General features: G+C 43.9%; 1 protein-coding gene across 2 annotated transcripts in view; it reads left to right on the top strand.

The window, feature by feature from the left end:
• Nucleotides 1-1,874: 1,874 nt before the first annotated feature.
• PDZD7 (PDZ domain containing 7) overlaps nucleotides 1,875-23,420 on the top strand; it is a 133,776-nt gene continuing 112,230 nt past the window's right edge. For both annotated transcript variants that reach the window (XM_075352312.1, XM_075352313.1), the window contains exons 1-3: nucleotides 1,875-1,918; nucleotides 9,057-9,465; nucleotides 14,678-14,818. In XM_075352312.1, the coding sequence (XP_075208427.1) occupies nucleotides 9,273-9,465; nucleotides 14,678-14,818 (334 nt within the window). In that variant the 5' untranslated portion in view covers nucleotides 1,875-1,918; nucleotides 9,057-9,272. The remainder of the gene's footprint in view (nucleotides 1,919-9,056; nucleotides 9,466-14,677; nucleotides 14,819-23,420) is intronic.

Genomic DNA, 23,420 nt, shown 5'->3' on the forward strand with positions numbered 1-23,420 from the left:
TCTTTAAGTTACAGTAAATAAACACACACACCCGAAAAAATCCTTTATTAGAAATAAAAAACACTAACAAATTCCCTGGTTCAACAATTTAATAAGCCCCAAAAAGCCCTCTATGTCCGGCGTAATCCAGGATGGTCCAGCGTCGCTTCCAGCTCTGCTGCATGAAGGTGGCAAGAGCTGCAGCAGACACCGCCGCTCCTGTCAGCTCCATGCAGCAACTGAGGTGAGTATCGCGGTCAGCTGAGCTGTCACTGAGGTTCCCGCGGCCACCGCTGGATCCTCCAACAGTGACAGCGGGTAACCTCAGTGACAGCTCAGCTGATCGCGATACTCACCTCAGTTGCTACGTGGAGCTGACAGGAGCGGCGGTGTCTGCTGCAGCTCTGGTCACCTCCATGCAGCAGAGCTTGAAGCGACGCTGGACCATCCTGGATTACGCCGGACATGGAGGACTTTTTGGGGCTTATTAAAGTGGTGAACCAGGGAATTTGTTAGTTTTTTATTTCTAATAAAGGATTTTTCGGGTGTGTGTGTTTATTTACTGTAACTTAAAGATTAATCATGGAAGGTATCTCATAGACGCCTGACATGATTAATCTAGGAGTTATTGGCAGCTATGGGCTGCCAATAACTCCTTATTACCCCGATTTGCCAACGCACCAGGGCAAATCGGGAAGAGCCGGGTACAGTCCCAGAACTGTCGCATCTAATGTATGCGGCAATTCTGGGCGGCTGCTGACTGATATTGTTAGGCTGGGGGGCTCCCCATAACGTGGGGCTCCCCATCCTGAGAATACCAGCCTTCAGCCGTATGGCTTTATCTGGCTGGTATTGAAACTGGGGGGGACCGCACGCCGTTTTTTTTAATTATTTATTTCACTGCACAGTATAGACACGCCCACCGGCTGCTGTGATTGGGTGCAGTGACACACCTGTCACTCAGCGTGGGGGCGTGTCTCACTGCAACCAATCATAGGCGCCGGTGGGCGGGTAAAGCAGGGAATACGAGATTGTTTAATGAGCGGCCGGCTTTTTCAAAATAGTAAAAGCCGCCGCAGCAGTGTGAACGCTGTGCAGCGCCGTGCCGGGGATCGGTGAGTATGAGAGAGGGCTGCTAACTTCAGTCACTCAGGGGATTAGCGGTCACCGGTGAGCCCTTCACTGGTGACCGCTAATCAGGATGCGGCACAGACAGAGCCGCAGCATGACAATGAAGTCGGGTGAAGTTAACCCGAGTTCATTCTGATCGTGCGGCTCTGTCTGTGTCTGCTGTCATCTGCCATTCAGCTCTGCTACATGGCTGTCTGTGTCTGCTGTCAGCGGCCATGTAGCAGAGCTGAATGGCAGATGACATAGTAAAAAATACGCATCCCTACACATTACACACGCTAGTAAAATCATTAATTTATTCAGAAAAAGCATCGCACTTGCGTTGCACTCGGACCTAACGGGAACTAAAATCAGCCGAGTTTTTTTCAGCCAACTCGGACCGATTTTACTCGCATAGATGTGATCCAGCCTAAGAGAAATAATACCTTGCGAGTGCAGGTACCCTGAACCTTGAAACGAAGCAAAAGTGTATCATTAATTTGCATTTTTGCACTGCGTTTTTCCTACCAGGAGAAATAATACTTTACGAGTGCCCTGAACCTTGAGGGATTCACCTTTATCACTATCACTAAATTGCATTCCTCCATGTCTGTAATTAAGTGCATGGTCTACAGTGCACGCAGTACAGCTACCTGCATATTATGACTATGTTACCCTGCCTGTACACGGCTCCTCCTATTGGCTGTGCAGAGCCACCAGAAGGCGCTGGTGCTCACCTGTCATCTCACACATGTACAGGCCAGTGATGTAACACAAGAGTCAGAGGAAGCAGAACAGCATCAGATCCATCTGCAGCCACCAATGTAAGGTAAGTGCATGTTCTGCCTGTGATATTGTTCTCCCTTTCAAGGGTTATTTGTCATTTAGTTGAGAAATAGTTGCTTGAGCTTCAGATGCTTTTTGCTGCAAGTGCACCCAGTGCTGCGAGCCTGGCAGCAGATGTCTCAATGATAATACTGCCCCTGAGCCTCTTTGTAAATGTCTTTATATGCAATAGTGAAAGTTTGTAACCTACTTGTAGTGATAATGCACCAGGGATTACTGCACAGAGAAGATTTCACTTGTTTATTTGTAAACAGTTTATATTTGTGTGTTTTGTTTATGATTAATGCACATTTTTGTTCTATTTATTGCATTGATACAAAGTTAAAAAATAACAATCAGCATCATAAGCAATCTGCTGTCAGATCTTAGCGTTTTGTTGCCTATTTGTGTCCTGCAAAATAAGTTTTGGCTCCGGATCTGGAAGATGAATACAGGAGGTTGAACAATGATACAATGTATATGGAGCTGGACACAAAGAAAGTCATCGAGAAGTTGAATTACTCAAGAGACAAAGTAAAAAACTGTATATTACAAGACAATGGAAAGGTTATAGCATATCATACAAAAATCAGCAGCAGAATCCTTTCAATGGGGAAAATCCTGCTGTTTAGGTACAGACAGATGGCGTAGCCCAACGCAATGTATGAGTGGCATGTTGGCTCAGTGGTTAGCACTGCAGTCTTGTGGTGGCTCAGTGTTTAGCACTGCAGTCTTGTGGTGGCTCAGTGGTTAGCACTGCAGTCTTGTGGTGGCTCAGTGGTTAGCACTGTAGTCTTGTGGTAGCTCAGTGGTTAGCACTGCAGTCTTGTGGTGGCTCAGTGGTTAGCACTGCAGTCTTGCAGCGCTGGGGTCCTGGGTTCGAATCCCACCAAGGGCACTATCTGCAAGGAATCTGTATCATCTCCCCGCATTTGCGAGGGTTTCCTCCGGGTTCTCCAGTTTCCTCCCACACTCCAAAGACATACAGATAGGGAATTTAGATTGTGAGCCCCAATGGGGACAGTGTTCCTGATGCATGTAAAGCGCTGTGGAATATGTTAGCGCTATATAAAAATAAAGATTTATTTTATTTATTTTTATTTTATGTATGAGAATAGGTCTGGATAGAAGTGTTCTGCCTCCCCATTATCCAACTATAATTTTTCCTATTATCATGGCGAAACACAAGTGACAAGTAAGATCAAGTAGCAAAACATACAGCTGCGCACACTCACAGCTCAGATTAGAGGGTCCACGCTTCGATCCTTGTGAATTGTTACATAGGTTGAAAAAAGCCCCCGGTCCATCTAGTTCAACCTTCCTCCACCAATTATATATTTTGTCATCAAGTCATTTATAGTCGACAATATTGTGTGTACTGAGGAAATCATCCAGCCCTTTTAGAAAAGCTGTTATAGTATCTGCCATTACTACCTCTTGTGGTCGGCATTCCACAGTCTGACTGCTCTAACTGTAAAGAACCCTTTCCTATTTAGCTGCCGATTAGGTGATTAGCTGATTAGGATATCAATAGAAATAAAGGAATCTGCGGAACACAATTGCCAAAAATTGAAAATAGGTTTATTTTCATTATAATTGAGTACACCCCCTTTGAAAAGTAAGATCTCACTTAACAAGACTGAGTTTCATAGAACATTTTTTTTTGAACCGGTAACATGAAAGTAAGTTTAATAATAGAACTTTAATTACAAAATATTTAGTTTTACTTATTAGTTTATGTAAAAATGAATACACCCCATATCAAAAACTACTACATGTAGTATTTTGTATTACCCCCATGAATATTAAGGACAGCGCCAAGTCTTGTAGACATGGAAGGAACAAGTTGGTGACATATTACAACATATATCTGTTTCCATTCTTCAAGAACGACCTCTTAGAGCCTGGATGTTGGATGGAGAGTGATGACGACTTGTCTCTTCAGAATTCCTCATAGGTGTTTGGTTGGGTTCAGATCAGGAGACACTTGGCCCCTAAATCACGTTGACTCTATTCTTCTGAAATACAGAAGATGTGTGTTTTTTGGATCATTATCATGATAGGAAAGCGCACGTCTACCAAGAGCACGGAGTCCCTTCCAATTTAGAGCAGGACATCATGATACCATCAATGACATGTAGGTCCCCCACACCAGCCGTACATAAGCACACTGCCACCACCATGTGTCACTGTAGGCAACATACATTTAGAAAAATTATTTTAGGCAAATTTTCAGTTTCCTAATCCTCTTTATGAACAGCTTACAGGGGAAATATCAGTAGAGTATTTTCATATAGACGAAACGGAGGGGAATAGGTTAAATAGCTTCCATCCTTTGTGTTTGTTATGCAGTGCTATGAAGTGTAACAGCAACCTGTCATATGATCCAGGGCTGTCGACCGGCAGAGATGGGAGTTTGCAGCATACAAAGCTGTTACTGCGACATATTCATTGGTATTTAGGGAAATATGTAAACCACATTGCAATAATAAGCTACCTAAAGTATTATATTCTGCTATAATAATTCTATATTAGATCTCTATTGTAATTGCTTTATGGATGTGATTGTTTGATTTTTATATTTGTATATTTTATATTACTTTAATGTATTTCTCTGATGTTAGTGCACAGATGAGTCATGATGTACATTTTGGAACCAAATACCCCTCTTCTCCTCAGCTCTCCTTACTTCCGCAGCACAGAAGCCAGAATCTCCTGTTAATTATTCACGTAGCTAGGTATATCTTCCAGAAGTGCCACATGTACAGGTGACCCGGCGTTCTTTTCAGAGCTGCACTCTGCTGCACCTTACATCCAATACTTCCTGTACCTACACAGATTGGATGAGTTGCAAATTAAATTTTACCAGATATAAAGACATTTTGCTTTAGTGCCTCATTCCCCCAAGAATTACCAGTTAGCAAGTCTCCATGCTAAGTGCCTGCCAGGTAGTGCCTTAGTGAGAGGACCTCCGAGCGCCCAGTGAATCATCTAACAAATGTCCACATTTAGGCCTCCTTCACACGTCAGTGATTCCGGTACGTATGACGTCTTTTTTCATACGTACTGGAATCACAAACATACATAGAGCCATTTAAATCAATGGGTCTGCACACACATCAGTCTTTTCACAACAACCGTGTGTCCGTATGGAGCACACGCATTTCCATGTGTTTCACATGGAGACAACTCCGATTTTCTCCGGCAGCACTGATGTCACACGGACCGCACACTGATGTGATCCATGTGACACGTACCGGAGAATACACATGTCTTTGAAATAAAATAATTTTCTACACTCACCTGTCTCCAGCACTGCTGTCTTCGGCGCTGCTGTCACTGGCTTCCAGGACCACTCATTATGCTCATGAATATTCACTGGACCATAAACCCAGAAACAGCAGCAGCGCCGGAGACATCAGCATCAGGACAGCAGTGCCAGGGACAGGTGAGTAAAAAGTTTTCTGTCTGTGTGCTAACACGGTGAACACTAGTGTGCCAAAATCACGGCACACAGATGGGTCATGCACCCCTTCAACACACCAGTGCAAAACACGAACGTTTTTCACGGACATGTGAAGGGAGCCTTAAGGCCCCGTTACACGCAACGAGATGTCGTTAGGGTCACGGAATTCGTGATGATCATCCGTCCTCGTTAGCGACATCGTTGCGTGTCACGCGTACGAGCGACCGCTAACGATCACAAATACTCACCTAATTGTTGATCGTTGACACGTCGTTCAAATCCCAAATATATTTGATGGTGCTGGACGCAGGTTGTTCGTCGTTCTGGAGGCAGCACACCTCGCTACATGTGACACCCCAAGAACGAGGAACAACACCGTACCTGCGTCCTCCGGCAACGAGGTGGGCGTCATTTTCCTGCGGCTGCTCTCCGCCCCTCTGCTTTAATTGGACGGCTGCCGTGTGACGTCGCTGTGACGCCGCACGAACCGCACCCTTAGAAAAGAGGCTGTTCGCCAGCCACAGCGACGTCGTTAGGTAGGTAAGTATGTGTGACGGAAACTAGCTATATTGTGCGCCACGGGCAGCGATTTGCCCATGACGCACAAACGACAGGGGCGGGTGCTTTCACGAGTGATATCGCTTGCGATGTCGCTGCATGTAAAGCCCCCTTTAAAGAGATCCCAAGTAAAAACTAAAGCCTCCACATTCCTGCAGGATCTTGGAGGAAGTGATGTTTGAATTATAGTGGGTGCAGGAGTCACAGGTGTACCCAAGTACTGGAGTCTATGGGGGCTCGAAAAAGGTCCCAATGGCACATTAGAGAAGACCAATACTATTAACCCTTTAAGAACAGCCAATTTTCATTTTTGCACTTTGTTTTTTATCTCCTTCTTCCAAAAATCCTAACTTTTTTTATTTTTGTCATAGTTGTACAAGGGCTTATTTTCTGGATATGGTTATTTTTTCATGCCTTTATTTTTAAACTGTGAAAAGGGGATACTCATCATTTAATATAATTTTAAAGGAAACCTGTGATCTACTTTCTTGCTGGCAAAGAGAAACCAAGGGAAAAAAAAATAAAAATGTGAAAACATACCCTGCTGTAACTAAATAAAAGCATAGTGCATATAAACATAGGGTACTTAGTAAACACTGTTTTTGATCAAAAAAAGCATAAAGCTATCCCACCAACGCCAAGGTGTACCCAGTTGGGATAGTACCTACACTCTCTAATATTAAAACCTTACCATGGGTCTAAAATAGGCCTCAATGTGGCTAAGGGCTGAGAGCGACCGGGTCCCAACAGGACACACACAGTCAGGGGGATTCACAGAATGAAATGTCCAGCTCGCTAAGAAGGGGGCCACTCCCTGTTTGTACTGAATACAAAAAAACTACATAAAAACAAAAAAGTGAGCCGGAGTATGAGATGGTATACATGGAACTTGTGAGACCATGTTCACACTGGCCATGAGACAAAGAGAAACCAAGGAAAAAAAAAAAAAAAAAATGTGAAAACATACCCTGCTGTAACTAAATAAAAGCATAGTGCATATAAACATAGGGTACTTAGTAAACACTGTTTTTGATCAAAAAAAGCATAAAGCTATCCCACCAAACGTCAAGGTGTAAGGCTAAGGCCACATTGAGGCCTATTTTAGACCCATGGTAAGGTTTTAATATTAGAGAGTGTAGGTACTATCCCAACTGGGTACACCTTGACGTTTGGTGGGATAGCTTTATGCTTTTTTTGATCAAAAACAGTGTTTACTAAGTACCCTATGTTTATATGCACTATGCTTTTATTTAGTTACAGCAGGGTATGTTTTCACATTTTTTTTTTTTTTTCCTTGGTTTCTCTTTGTCTCATGGCCAGTGTGAACATGGTCTCACAAGTTCCATGTATACCATCTCATACTCCGGCTCACTTTTTTGTTTTTATGTAGTTTTTTTGTATTCAGTACAAACAGGGAGTGGCCCCCTTCTTAGCGAGCTGGACATTTCATTCTGTGAATCCCCCTGACTGTGTGTGTCCTGTTGGGACCCGGTCGCTCTCAGCCCTTAGCCACATTGAGGCCTATTTTAGACCCATGGTAAGGTTTTAATATTAGAGAGTGTAGGTACTATCCCAACTGGGTACACCTTGGCATCGGTGGGATAGCTTTATGCTTTTTTTGATCAAAAACAGTGTTTACTAAGTACCCTATGTTTATATGCACTATGCTTTTATTTAGTTACAGCAGGGTATGTTTTCACTTTTTTTTTTTTTTTTCCTTGGTTTCTCTTTTTCTCATGGCCAGTGTGAACATGGTCTCACAAGTTCCATGTATACCATCTCATACTCCGGCTCACTTTTTTGTTTTTACTTTCTTGCTGGGCAGTCCGGTCTGATGGGCGTCGCTGGTCTCAGTCTTCTCTTCTTACCGTCACTGTCTTCTTTCCCTCCTTCATGTGGGTGACACATCCTACGTCATCTTTCACAGTGTCCTCCGTTGGGTTGCTGCACACGTGCACTTCTCTCTGGCCTGTTGAGGGCAGATCAAAGTATTGTAGTGCGCATGCGCATGTGTTTTTTTACCTTTCTCCGCACCTAAGCATTACAGAACTTTGCTATGCCCGTGTGCGTTCACGGAGGACAGTGTGTGGATGATGTAGGATGCATCATCCACACAAAACAAGAAGGAGGATGGTGATCTCAAACAGAAAGGAGATGGTGGGTCAAGACCAGCGACGCCCATTGGATTGAACTGCCCCACAGGGGAGAGGTTCCCTTTAAATGTGTTTTTGTTTCACTTTACTTTTAGTTTCCTTTGTTGTCTTGTATTATATACTGCAATACTGTATCACAGACAGTGGAGAGTGTGGGGTGGTCTCATCTAAAGCCCACCCCATACTCCCGCACCTACTCTGTAATGGATCTATAAGTAACGGAGCAAGAAATCGTTACAAACTTATGATAATTGGGAGCCTCGTTTGAAATTGTGCATAGGGGCTCACAAGATTCAAGTTACGCCAATGGCAATCTCTTTGTATGAGCAGAGGAAGCAGGACTTGTTTCATTAAGAAGATAAATCAAATGTAAACATATATCCCTGGCCTCAGCATCTCCTCTTCTATTTTATGCTGCACTCAGATAGGTTAGATCAGGAGACCTGACAAAACATATGAAATATGTATCAAAAATACCCTTAAAGAAGAATCCATATGGATGCAAAAAATAAAGGAATTGGTGATCAAATGATGTTAAAATCAGTATTTTATTATTTTTTTTTTAAAAAAATAGACATATATTACATGTTCAGAATAAATATAAAGCAGGAGAGATTCCCATAAATTATAGCAGCGGTTAACTAGATAATTAATAGCTTAATACAGTGACCGATGTCATAAGGTTATCAATTATTCATATATAACAAAGTTCACTGTGCAAAAATTAATATCAAATTGATGGATTAATCATATATAACTAAGATATAATATATATACCCTTTGTAAGTTATAAAGTGCTAATAATGTGCTAATCAATGAAGAGTATATATACCTTTCAAATGGTCACAAAGATCCAGAGTACCGCTATGCCCCGACGCGCGTTTCAATCATTCTTTTCCTCAGGGGGTGCTCAAAGATATGAAATGCACAGAAATAACAAAAATGTTTTCCGTTCTCCGGTTTAGGTCATGGTCATTTCTTGAATGGTACTTACAATGGAAAACACAGAACTTCCTTTCATGGCCTGAAGACATGCTTCTTCTCACTATGTTCAGCACATATCTCTTCTGGTGGGAGATGACATGAGGGGATTTCTTATTTGCAAGAACACAGAACTTTCTTCACCCACAGCCTCTATCAGACTCTAGGATCCCTATGACTTGCCCTCACTTTCCGCCGCCATGGCACATGCTATTGAAATGGATGACAGTGAGATGACCAATGATGACTACCCCAGTACTTCCAGGAGAGACTCCTCAATTAAGGCTCGGCATTTATTTCGAAAGCTGAACAGACCAGGAAATGGTCACCCTAAAGGTCTGCGAGCAACATCTCCTATGGGAAGGGTGATTTTGATTAATTCTCCTTTAGAAGGTAAGTCTTTGAATATTTTTCTCTGTATCAGTTATTGTCCTATCCAATATGTGCATATTTCAATAAGAATATTATCAAGAGGTCCTACTCCGATATCACACAAACAGAGCGAGAGATGTGTGGCATCCCTTAGGCTTCAGTCGCCACGGAGTATTGCACCCAATTTTGAGTGTAATGCTACACCCGGATCCTGAGGAGGTCAGTCCCGGTTTCACCACTTTCACACTCAAATACACACCAGGTTGCTCCTGTTCCCACTGGGAACTGGGCTAGGGTCAGGTAATAAAGGGGTTGCCTACAGACTGGCATTTACAGGATGCTCTCATACAGGGGCCCCAGTCCCACTAGCTTAGGACCTGGGAGGGAGGAGGAGCAACCAGCAGAGGGAGTCAGGAGCCAACACAACAGTTAGAGAGTTCTCCAGCAGGAGTGGAAAGAAGCAGACGTGTTTCACGGATGCTCCGGTGGGAAGGAGAAGAGTTCACACGGTTGCTGTGGGGAGAGGGCATCTGCTACCCTCAGAAACGGCGCCACACAGGGCAGCAGGACCCTAGGGAAGATCATACTCCACTTTGGTTTTCCAGAATCTGCCTGGACGGGGAAAGTTTCAAGTTTCCCTGGCCACACAGCGCCCTAGAGCACAGTGCCAGAGAGAATCTGGGGTCTTGGACAACGCCAGACCTTCTGCAATGTGATTAAGTAAAAATATAAACATAGACAAAATGGTACCTAACCCACCACACCACAAATATATTTTAGGATCAAAAGTTAGTGAGGTTATCTATGCAGTAGAATATAAGATATATCGGATAGACTTAACCAGACCACATATGGTCACTTAACCCCACATAATACCTCATTTATCCTGCTGCAGGTGACATGTCGAAATGGAGAAAATTTCCTTTTGCGATACTAGATGATTTCTGGGGGGACCAGAAGTCACACTTTAAGCACAGTTATTATTAGGGAAAGGATATACAAAGAAATGGGAGACAGTTGGTTTAATAAAACCAATACCACCGGTAACACATTTGCTTTATTATGACATGTAAACATCACAGAGGATGATATCTCATGGACGCAATGCCATATGTTTGAATTTGAATGGCAGAAATGTAATACTATCTCTCTCCCTGTACAAGTCTGGTGGGGCTGATGGCTGTAACAAAACCACTTTAAGCCACTTAATTTATATAGCGGAAGGATATACAGCCAGTGAAAAAAGTATTCACCAATTTTCTAAGTAAACATATTTCTAAAGGTGCTATTGACATTAATTTCTCACCAGATTTTGGGAACAACACATCCAATCAACACAGACAATGAGATCACATCATAGATGTTTATCAATTAAGTTACGTGTAATAATGAGATATGATACAGGGAAAAAGTATTGAAGACATTTAGAAAGAGAGATGCAAAAAGCCATGGAACGTCATGACACCAGCTGAAAACTATCAGTAATTAGAAAGCAAACCTGCCACTTGGTGAAAAAATAATATCAGTTAGTTCCACTCATGGCCTACAAAAACGTGTTTTATTACCCAAGGTGGCACACAAGAAACATTTGATAATGAGTAAAACTAGTGAGCTGTCTCAAGATCTTTTCAATCTTATTGTTGCAAAACATACTAATGGCATTGCTAACAGAATAATTTCTAAACTAGTGAAAGTTCCAGTGAGCACAGTTGGGGCCATAATCCAGAAGTGGAAAGAACATAATTTCACCATAAACCAGCCATGACAAGGTCATTAGATTTCAGACAGAGGAGTGAACACAATTTACAGAAGAGTTGTCCAAGAGCCAAGAACCACCTGTGGGAAGCTACAGAAAGACCTGGAATCAGCAGGAACAATGTTTTCAAAGAAACCAATAATTATTACCCTCAACCTCTATGGCCTATAAGCATACTCAGCACGCAAGACACTATTGCTGAATTAAAAGCGTGATAAAGCATGTTTAAAGTTTGTCAACAACCTTTAAATAAGCCTATAAAAAACTGGAAGACTATAGTCTGGCCAGGTGAGACCAAAATTGAACTCTTTGGATGCCATAATACACACCATATTTGGAGGCCAAAAGACAAATCACCAGTGAGTTTGGAGGTGGGAACATCATGGTGTGGGATTTGGCACTGGCAAACCTCATATGATTGAAGAAGAATGAATGGACAAACGTAGACATTCTTGGTAAAAATCTGCTGTCATCTACAAGGATGATAAAGATGAAATGAGGGCGGCCATTTTAGCAAGACATGATCCCAGACACACAGCCACGGAAATTCTCAATTGGTTTCAGAAAAAGAAAATAAAGCTGCTAGAATGGCCGAGCCAGTCACCTGACCTGAGTACAATAGAAAATTTAAGGAAAAAATTAAAGCCCGTATTCGTAGACGGAGCCCACAGGACCTTTAGGATTTTAACATTGTGTGGAAGAATGGGCCAAAATCACACCTAAGCAATGCATGCAACTAGTTTCTCCATAGAGGGTGGGTATTGAAGCTATCATTACCAACAAAGGCTTTTGTACGAAGTACAATAAATTTCAATAAATTTCAGTAAGTGTGGTCAATATTTTTTCCCTGTGTAATTTCTCATTATTATACATCAATAAATTTGAGGACATCTATGTTTTTTATTTCTTTACACTTGTGAATTGAAAGGATTGTCACCGACATCTGGTGAGAAGTTTAACGGATAAAAATAGTGAGACTAAAGGCCCACCATGCACATTATTCCAATGTTACCTGAACCTGCCGATTTTAACAGGTTTCGGTGACGGTCTAACGTGTATGAAGACGCCAGACGACTTATGGTCAGAAGAGATTTCGATTGCACATTTTCGATTTTGGACTGCCAATCTCATTCTTCTCCTGAAGAAAACCCGCCAGCTAACATTTGAGTAGGTGGCTCTTTCATAGAGAACATAAGAGTGCTTGGCCAAGTGAACTCCTGCGTATGTTCAATCTGCGGAACCATCATTTGACCAACGGATATTGAAACCTTTAATCTGATCAAAATTATTATATAAAAGTCAACTGACCTACTGATTTTGGCAACAGATCTTAAGCTGGTGTCACACTAAACGACAGCGACAACGACGTCGCTGTTACGTCACCATTTTCGGTGACGTAACAGCGACCTTGTAAGTCGCTGTTATGATCGCTGCTTAGCTGTCAAACACAGCAGAAGCAGCGATCATAAGGTCGCTGTGCTACATGTTCAGAGAGCAGGGAGCCGCGCTTAGCGCTGGCTCCTTGCTCTCCTGCAGCACACATCGGGTTAATTAACCCGATGTGTGCTGCAGCTACATGTCACAGTTCAGAGAGCAGGGAGCCGCGCTTAGCGCTGGCTCCTTGCTCTCCTGCAGCACACATCGGGTTAATTAACCCGATGTGTGCTGCAGCTACATGTCACAGTTCAGAGAGCAGGGAGCCGCGCTTAGCGCTGGCTCCTTGCTCTCCTGCAGCACACATCGGGTTAATTAACCCGATGTGTGCTGCAGCTACATGTCACAGTGCAGAGAGCAGGGAGCCGCGCGCACTGCTTAGCGCTGGCTCCTTGCTCTCCTTGCTACAGTATGCATCGGGTTAATTACCCGATGCATACTGCAGCCACATGTCACAGTGCAGGAGCCGGCACTGGCAGCAAGAGCGGAGGCTGGTAACCAGCGTAAACATCGGGTAACCAGGGAAAGGTCTTCCCTTGGTTACCCGATGTTTACGCTGGTTACAGCTTACCGCAGCTGCCAGTGCCGGCTCCTGATCGCTTCATTTCGTCGCTCTCTCGCTGTCACACACAGCGATGTGTGTGTCACAGCGGGAGAGTGACGACCAAAAAATGAAGCTGGACATTCAGCAACGACCGGCGACCTCACAGCAGGGGCCAGGTCGTTGCTGGATGTCACACACAGCGACAGCGACGGGACGTCGCTGCAACGTCACAGATGGTGACGTAGCAGCGACGTCGTTGTCGTCGTCGTTATGTGTGACACCAGCTTTAGGGGAAAGAAGAATGATTGGGAGAAAATTGGATTACAACAGACCTGATCCTTTGTTCCTCCAGGTGATAAGCCTGTGTCAGAAGGACCTCAAATTAGATCATTCTCTCCCACTTTACAAAAGCAAACATTCAGCTTAGAGGAGCATGCACGTGTATAGGGAAGCCTGTCAGCTGTATCTTTGTATTGTCAGTTTTAAGGTGGTGTCACACACAGTGACGACGACAACGACGTCGCTGCTACGTCACCATTTTCTGTGACGTTGCAGCGACGTCCCGTCGCTGTCGCTGTGTGTGACATCCAGCAACGACCTGGCCCCTGCTGTGAGGTCTTTGCTCGTTGCTGAATGTCCAGCTTCATTTTTTCGTCGTCGCTCTCCCGCTGTGAAGCACACATCGCTGTGTGTGACAGCGAGAGAGCGACGAAATGAAGCGAGCAGGGAGCAGGAGCCGGCGTCTGACAACTGCGGAAAGCTGTAACCAGCGTAAACATCGGGTAACCAAGGGAAGACCTTTCCCTGGTTACCCGATATTTACCTTCGTTACCAGCCTCCGCCGCTCTTGCTGCTAGTGCCGGCTCCTGCTTTGTGCACATGTAGCTGCAGTACACATCGGGTAATTAACCCTATGTGTACTGTAGCTAGGAGAGCAAGGAGCCAGCGCTAAGCAGTGTGCGCGGCTCCCTGCTCTCTGCACTGTGACATGTAGCTGCATTACACATCGGGTTAATTAACCCGATGTGTACTGTAGCTAGGAGAGCAAGGAGCCAGCGCTAAGCAGTGTGCGCGGCTCCCTGCTCTCTGCACTGTGACATGTAGCTGCAGTACACATCGGGTTAATTAACCCGATGTGTACTGTAGCTAGGAGAGCAAGGAACCAGCGCTAAGCAGTGTGCGCGGCTCCCTGCTCTCTGCACATATAGCGACGTTATGATCGCTGCTGCGTCGCTGTGTTTGACAGCTAAGCAGCGATCATAACAGCGACTTACAAGGTCGCTGTTACGTCACAGAAAATGGTGACGTAACAGCGATGTCGTTGTCGCTGTCGCTATGTGTGACCCCAGCTTTAGACTTTGTATTGATTGTGATAATGCAAGATAGTTTGCTTAATTGCTCTTTTATATTTTTCTATGAATTTATTGGCTATTTAACATTATGCAAAAAATTGTAATTACAAAAGGAATCAAAATAATAATGAAATGACCCCTTTGCAGCCAACAGTGATGAAAGTGATTCAATCCTCGCTATCACAGTGGATAAAACTCCTGATGGAAGATTGGGCTTCAGCGTCCGAGGCGGATCAGAACACGGGCTGGGGATATTTGTCAGTAAAGTGGAAGAAGGAAGCAGTGCTGGTAAGATATATGCATGTCCGATGTACATATATGTATGTATGTGTATATATAATATATATAATATATATATAACTACCTTCTCACCCCCTGTGGGTGGTTATTTGTCCTTCCTCATTCTCGGGTCCTCTACCAGAGGCCTGGGAGTTTGAGGGTTCTGCGCAGGATCTTAGTTGTTCCCAGCACTGCGCTTTTCTAGACAGAGAGCTCAGATGTTGCTCCTGGAATCTGTTGCAGCCATTTTTCCAACTTAGGCTAGGTTCACACTTCCGTTGTTTTGCATCAGTCACAATCCGTCGCCTTGAGGAATTACGGTATCCTGCAAAATATTTTGCAGGAATCCAGTTTTTCCCCATAGACTTCTATTAGTGACGGATTGCGACTGATGATGCTGCGTTGCATCCGCTGCGTCGCGGTCAGTCGTTTTTTAACTGACCGCCGGGCGGGAGCAACGCAGCCTGTAACATTTTTTGAGCAGCGCAATCCGTAGGATTTTGCTGCGCATGCTCTCTCTGGCTCCCTGCACCCGTAACCAGGATACACATCGGGTAACCAAGCAATGCGCTTTGGTTAGTTACCCGATATTTACACTGGGTACGGGTGCAGGAAGCCAGCGCTAAGCGGTGTATGCTGGTAACCAAGATAAATATCGGGTAACCAAGCAAAAAGTGCTTTGCTTATACCCGATATTTACCCTGGCTGTGCAGGGAGCCTGACACTTCCCCGCTCGGCTCCGCCCCCTCCCGCATTCAGCATGTACACACACACACACTCACCTGTCCCCAGACCTGCAGTCCCCACGGCACTGACGTCCTCAGTGCCATGGCCCCGCTCAGCTCCACCAACCCCAAACTCCGCCCCCTGACGCTCCACCCCCCGCACATAACGGAGTCCGACAAAGAATTCTGTTCTTTGTCATCCGTTGTACAGCGCATCAGTCACATGCGGCAAGCGACGCATGTGACTGATGCAAAACAACGGAAATGTGAACTTAGCCTTAGGGGTCACTGCTCCAAGTGCTTATCATATATATATGATAAGCTAATGTCGCGTGCGGAGGAGGATACGCTGCGCTCACCCACTGCTCGGGTCCGGCTGCTGCTGCTGCTCGGTGGTGGCTCGAGCGGTGGGCCGGATCCCGGGGACTCGAGCGGCGTTCCTCGCCCGTGAGTGAAAGGGGGGAGGTGTGTGGTTTGGGGATATTGTCCGTGACACCACCCACGGTTGTGGTGAGGTTGTGACACCACCGCTGCTCTGGACGGGGATCCCGGGAGCGATGACAGGGAGCAGCTTGGATGTTGGTTCTCCCCTCCGTGGGTAGGGGGTTGGTTGTCCCGAGGCCCTGGGGAGGGTTAGAGATGACAGGCGGGTTACGGGGCCTGGTGAGGTGCAGGGTCGCGGGGGCAGCGCTGTGCCGCATGGCACGGTGGTACTCACTCAGCCAATGATGAATGCAAAGTCTCCGGTAAAACAAATGGCTGGATGGACGGATCCCACAGACGGCTGCGGTTGTTCTCCTCCCGGTAGGTTGATGGTGACTGCCTTTCCCTGCACCTGTGTTGTGTTTACGGTTCCAATGGCTTCCCACCGGTAACCCGCTCCCCAGCTTGAATGGATGCTGAGGGAGCCCCTTTTGCCCGCAGGCTCTGGCCCTGGGAACTGTAGCCTTGGCGGTGACTGTGTTTCCCTTCACGGTGTGAGCTGTTGCCTTCAATCGGGTCTTGACTGCTGGGAAACCCCAGAGGTTCCCTTCGCTAACGGATTTGACCAGTTTTACGGCGACTCCTAGCCTGGTCGGGGTCCGTAGGCCCTGCCGAATGGTGCTGGCTTCTCTTCGCTCCCCGATCCGGTACCGTCGGGCCACCCCAGTCCTTACGGTTCGCTCCAATTAGCCTCTCCTGCAGACGGTCACCACCGTCTGCCAACCTTGCTGTATGTGCCCGGGCCACACACCCGGACACAGTCAGGCTGCTCCTCTACCACTTCACTTCTCCAACTCCAAAACTCATCTGCTCCTCTTCCCGCCTCCAGGACTGTGAACTACTCGGTGGGCGGGGCCAACTGCCTGGCCCACCCCCTGGTGTGGACATCAGCCCCTGGAGGGAGGCAACAAGGATTTATGTTTGACTTAGGTGTGCCTAGCCGGGGTGTGGGGTGTGTTGTTGCAGTACCTGTGACAACCTGGCTTGTCCTGGGCGCCACACTAAAATTTTCAGTCATATTGGCATCCTTGAAATTGTTCAAGGAAATGAATTATTTCACCCACACATGTTTTGTTATACACGTTTCTTTCCTTTGGGTGTATTGGAACAACCCACAAAGCAGAGGAGAATAAAGGCAAAGTGGAGATAATTTCTCACACCTCTCACCTGGAATTTTTGAAGGGCACATTCTCCCAACAGCAATTTTAAGATCTCTCCACAGGTTTTCAATGGGGTATAGATCCGGGTTCATTGCTGTCACTCCAAAACTCTCCAGCGCTTTGTTGCCATCCATTTCTGGGTACTTCTTGAAGTATGTTTGGGGTCATTGTCCTGCTGGAAGATCCATGACCTAGGACACAAACCCAGCTTTCTGACACTGGGCACTACATTGTGACCCAAAATCCGTTGGTAATGTTCAGATTTAATAATGCCTTGCACACAGTCAGGGTACCCAGTGCCAGAGACAGCAAAACAACCCCAAAACATCTTTGAACCTCCACCATATGTGACTGTAAGTTCTGTGTTCTTTTATTTGTAGGTCTCATTTTCTTTTTGGTAAACAGTAGAATGATGTGATTTACCAAAAAGCTCTATCATATCCACAAGATGGTTTCCCAGAACGATTTTGGCTTACTCACGTACATTTTTTCAAACTGCCGTCTAGCCTTTTTATGTCTCTGTGTCAGCAGTGGGGTCCTCCTGGGTCTCCTGCTATGGCGTTTCATTTCATTCAAATGTTGATGGCTAGTTCTTACTGACACTGATGCACCCTGAGCCTGAAAGGCAGCTTGAGTTTCTTTGGAACTTGATTAGGGCTGCTTATCCACCATCCGGACTATCCTGCATTACAACCTTTCATCAATTTTTCTCTGATCTCCACGTCCATGGAGATTACCTACAGTGCTGTGAGTTGTAAACTTCTTGATTATTTTGCACACCGTAGACAAAGCAACATTAAGATCTCTGGAGAAAGAACTTGCAACCTTGAGATTGTTGATATAGTTCAACAATTTTGATTCTCCGGTCCTCAGATGATTCTCTCCTCTCTCTGTTCTCCATGCTTCATGTGGCACACACAGACACAAAATGCAAAGATTAAGTCAACTTCTCCCCTTTTTGTCTGGTTTCTGGTGTGATTTTCATATTGCCCACACCTGTTACTTCCCACAGGTGAATTTGAACAATCATCACATGCTTGAAACAAAGTTCTTTAGCCACAATTTTGGAAAGGCGCCAACAATTTTGTCCAACCCATTTTGGGGGTTTTATGTGAAATTATGTCCAATTTGCCTCTTCTTTTCTATTTTTTTTGTGTTGCTCCAAAACACAAAGGAAATATACCTGTGTATGATAGAATATGTGTAATTAAAATAATTGTCAGTAATATATCCTTTTCTGAAATAATTTCAAGGGTACCAATACTTTCGACCATGATTTTATCTAGCTATCTTTCTTTTATCTATCTATCTATCTGAAAAATAGTAGTCAGCACGCAAGAAATTTTTTTGTAAAAAGTGGACATTAATAGGCCATGTGGCGTGGCAACATTTCAGTTGTTTCCAACTTTATATCAAGCTACTAATATAATATAACAGGAAGTATTTAAAGGCATAATACAATGCATATTGTACTGATATTCCTTTGTACGATATTAAATGTTAATAAACACAGTTTAAACATAAAGGCATAATACATCATTATGCAAATATACAATTATTTTACATAATTAATAATTTCAATGTGATAACATACATAGTAAACACAGTACATAATACAGATATTAAAAATATTTATTGCCATAGAGATTGCATACATACATATATAATACAGTCATAGTGATATTACTGTGTAAGGTACAAGTGCATAAATTGATGAAATAAGTACACAACGGTGTGTGTGTGTGTGTGTCTATCTATATATATATATATATATATATATATACATACACACAGTATATATATACCATGTTTCTCCAAAAATAAGACACTATCTTATATTATATTTTGCCCCGAAAAGTGCGCTAGGGCTTATCCTCAGAGGAACACGGTTGGGGGAAGTTGGCCCCCACCCTTCCCAGGATCTTCATATTTACCAGACCCTGGACGTCTGCATGGCTCCCAGGTCCTCCTGCAATCTTTGTCGGGTACTCCCAGTAGGTATGCTCTACTCTACGTGGTCCTCCAAAAGCACTGCTTCTGGCCAACACACTCACACACATCACATCACGCACACTCATACTCATTCACACACATCAGATTGCACACACACTCACTACATCTGGTGATACCGATTGCTTCCAGCCAGCAGGGGAAGATGGGACGCAGTGCATTGCAGCGCAAGGACCTGTGGTGGAACGCATAGAGGACTTGCGGTGGAACGCATTGATGCATTCCTCCGCAGGACCTTCATACGTTCCACTGCTGAGTTTTCTGTCTTCTTTCTTCTCTCTTTTGGAGGTGTCTGCTTTCTATAATGAAGTGACCAAGCGTCCTGCAGTATTCCTTAACTTTTTTAGATGCATGGACACTTCATTATTGAATCACGACTAGGGCTTATTTCGGAGTAATGCAAGCGTCACACGAGACAATCTATCGTGCGATGCATCGTCGGGGTCACGTTTTTTGTGACACACATCCGGAATTGTTTGCGACGTCGTCCCGTGTGACACCTACGAGCGACGCAAAACGTTTGCAAATCATTTATCTGTCACACGTCGCTCATTTTTAAAAAATCGTTTATTTTTCTTTGTGCTGGTTGTTCAACGTACTGTGTGACACCCCGGGGACAATAAACTGTGGAAGGAAGGAGGTGGGCGGGATGTTTACATCCCGCTCATCTCCGGCCCTCCGCTTCTATTGGCCGGCCGCTGTGTGACGTCGCTGTGACGCCGAACGTCCCTCCCCCTTCAGTAAGAGGATTTTCGCTCAGCAGGTAAGTACGTGTGATGGCGGTTTAACAACTTTGTGCGACACAGGCAGCGATTTGCCCGTGACGCACAAACGACGGGGGAGGGTACGATCGCTCGTGCGATCGCACGATAGATCGTACCATGTGACGCCTGCATTAGGCTTCTATTTGAAAAAAAAATATTCCTCAACATTGCAACACCAGGAAAGAAAATTCTCGAAATCACAGATTGATAGACATGATAATGATCTGCAAATTATGAAAAACATTTACATACCTCGGATGCTATAAGTGAGGTTATTAATGGATGACACAGAATGTTCTGCCAGGCTGAATGCATTTGTTTACCCAAACAGGTCATGGTAGCATGTTTAGACCATGCACGCTGCGCTCAGTAGAATAAGTACATGCAACTCATATTGTCGTGGTGAAAAATGGTTTCTGGGACACTTTGGAGAAGTGGTACCACTGGTTTTATGACCAAATCAATGTAATGCTGAGCTGTTTGTGCACCTGAAATTAATATTAGAGATGTCTGGCTACCGTACATTATGCCTCTCCACCACATGATCCGTGGAGTAGTAACAGTGCAACATTGCCCCATGAAGGCCTCTTCATCATGTCGAAAATGTGGTCTCCAAATCAATCAATGACTATCATTGATCCAAGACAAAAGTGTCTAAAAAGCACAAACCTTTGACAGTAGTGGTGACAAATCAATGAAGAGGTCTCTATGAGGGAGCATCACACCGCTCCTACTCCTAGGATTATGATGTTGGGTGGCATAATGTACCCTAGTCTTCATTTCAGGTACACTAACAGCTTGGCAATACATTTATTTGGTTCTGGAACCAGAGATACAGTCATTTCTCCAAAGTGTCCAAGGAACATGTTTTTTGACATGATAACTCCAAGCTGCATGTTTTTCATCCTACTGTGAGCAGCCTGCATGGCCTAAACTTGCTATCATTGCCTACAGCGTCTCTAGACTTGCCTATGCATCAAGTACATCTGAGACACCATTGGTTGACAATTGCAAAGGAAGCTGCCAGCAGCAAATCTTGATGATTTGCCCAAGTAGATTCAGTGCGGCAAAACATTCAGCATCACTGATAGCAGCAAAGACCTGTAAGTGGCTGGTATTTTTGTGTGTGGCGCTTGATAATGAATAAATGGAGATATTTTGAATACTGTTTCCACTTTTTCATCATTGCACATGTCTATCCATCCTGTGGCTTCCATAATTTCATGACTTTTCCTCTAGTTAGACCCCCTTTCTGCCATGACAGTGCCATCAACATCAACCAATCATGTTGATCATGAGGCTGATGGGCATCAAAAGGGAAATGATATCAAAGATAGCTCTGGTTACAATATTTTTATTATTACATATTAAAACATTTATACATTACATTAGTTTAGAGGAACAAAGTAGAAACATTAGACAACTTTATTGTAAACAGTTCAAACATTTGTGTTTTTTGTTTAGGAGGGAGGTTAAATAGGGAGGGGAGGTGGAAGGAGAGATCTTTATTGGGGAAACCAGGGAATGAAAGGTGAAATGGGATTAGGAAAATGATTAGGAGAACTACCATGCGTAATAATCATTTGCAAAAACTTTTGTAAAACATATATATACAGTGCCTTGCGAAAGTATTCGGCCCCCTTGAATTTTTCAACCTTTTCCCACATTTCAGGCTTCAAACATAAAGATAAAAATTTTAATTTTATGGTGAAGAATCAACAACAAGTGGGACACAATTTAGAAGTTGAACGAAATTTATTGCTTATTTTAAACTTTTGTAAAAAAGAATAAACTGAAAAGTGGGGCGTTGAATATTATTCGGCTCCTTTACTTTCAGTGCAGCAAACTCACTCCAGAAGATCATTGAGGATCTCTAAATGATCTAATGTTGTCCTAAATGACTGATGATGATAAATATAATCCACTTGTGTGTAATCCAGTCTCCGTATAAATGCCCCTGCTCTGTGATAGTCTCAGTGTTCTGTTTAAAGCACAGAGAGCATCATGAAGACCAAGGAACACAACAGGCAGGTCCATGATACTGTTGTAGAGAAGTTTAAAGCTGGATTTGGTTACAAAAAGATTTCCACAACTTTAAACATTCCAAGAAGCACTGTTCAAGCGATCATATTGAAATGGAAGAAGTATCATACCACTACAAATCTACCAAGACCCAGCCGTCCCTCAAAAATTTCATCTCAAACAAGGAGAAGACTGATCAGATATGCAACCAAGAGGCCCATGATCACTCTGGATGAATTGCAGAGATCTACAGCTGAGGTAGGAGAGTCTGTCCATAGGACAACAATTAGTCGTACACTGTACAAAACTGGCGTTTATGGAAGAGTGGCAAGAAGAAAGCCATTTCTCAAAGATATCCATAAAAAGTGTTGCTTAAAGTTTGCCACAAGCCACCTGAGAGACACACCAAACACGTGGAAGAAGGTGCTCTGGTCAGATGAAACCAAAATCGAACTTTTTGGGCGCAATGCCAAACGATATGTTTGGCGTAAAAGCAGCATAGCTCATCACCCTGAACACACCATCCCCACTGTCAAACATGGTGGTGACAGCATCATAGTTTGGGCCTGCTTTTCTTCAGCAGGGACAGGGAAGATGGTTAAACTTGATGGGAAGATGGATGGAGCCAAATACAAGACTATTCTTGAAGAAAACCTGTTGGAGTCTGCAAAATACCTGAGACTGAGACGGAGATTTGTCTTCCAACAAGACAATGATCCCAAACATAAAGCAAAATCTACAATGGAATGGTTCACAAATAAACGTATCCAGGTGTTAGAATAGCCAAGTCACAGTCCAGACCTGAATCCAATCGAGAATCTGTGGAAAGAGCTGAAAACTGCTGTTCACAAACGCTCTCCATCCAACCTCACTCAGCTCCAGCTGTTTGCAAAGGAAGAATGGGCGAGAATTTCAGTCTCTCGATGTGCAAAACTGATAGACACATACCCCAAGCGACTTGCAGATGTAATCGCAGCAAAAGGTGGGGCTACAAAGTATTAACTTAAAGGGGCTGAATAATATTGCACGTCCCAATTTTCAGTTTATTATTTTTTATAAAAGTTTAAAATAATCAATAAATTTCGTTCAACTTCACAGTTATGTCCCACTAGTTGAGTCATCACTATAACATTAAAAATTTTTATCTTTATGTTTGAAGCCTGAAATATGGGAAAAGGTTGAAAAATTTAAAGGGGCCGAATACTTTTGCAAGGTATATTGCTTAGTTTAGTCATATCTTCTTTACAAATATTGAGAATAATTTCTTTTAAGAAATATGTACAAAAAAGAAAGAGGAAAAGGAAAGAAGAGGAAGTGGAAGGAAGGAAGAAAGAAAGGAGAAAATTGATTGGGGTATTTGTCAGAGGACTATTTGTGTTTTAATCTTCAATATTTCTACTCTAGAAGCTTATGATTTAGATTGCTCCATGTAGGATAGTCATGTATC

This window comes from Anomaloglossus baeobatrachus, chromosome 5 (genome assembly GCF_048569485.1).
Source record: "Anomaloglossus baeobatrachus isolate aAnoBae1 chromosome 5, aAnoBae1.hap1, whole genome shotgun sequence".
In the NCBI taxonomy this organism is placed as follows: domain Eukaryota; kingdom Metazoa; phylum Chordata; class Amphibia; order Anura; family Aromobatidae; genus Anomaloglossus; species Anomaloglossus baeobatrachus.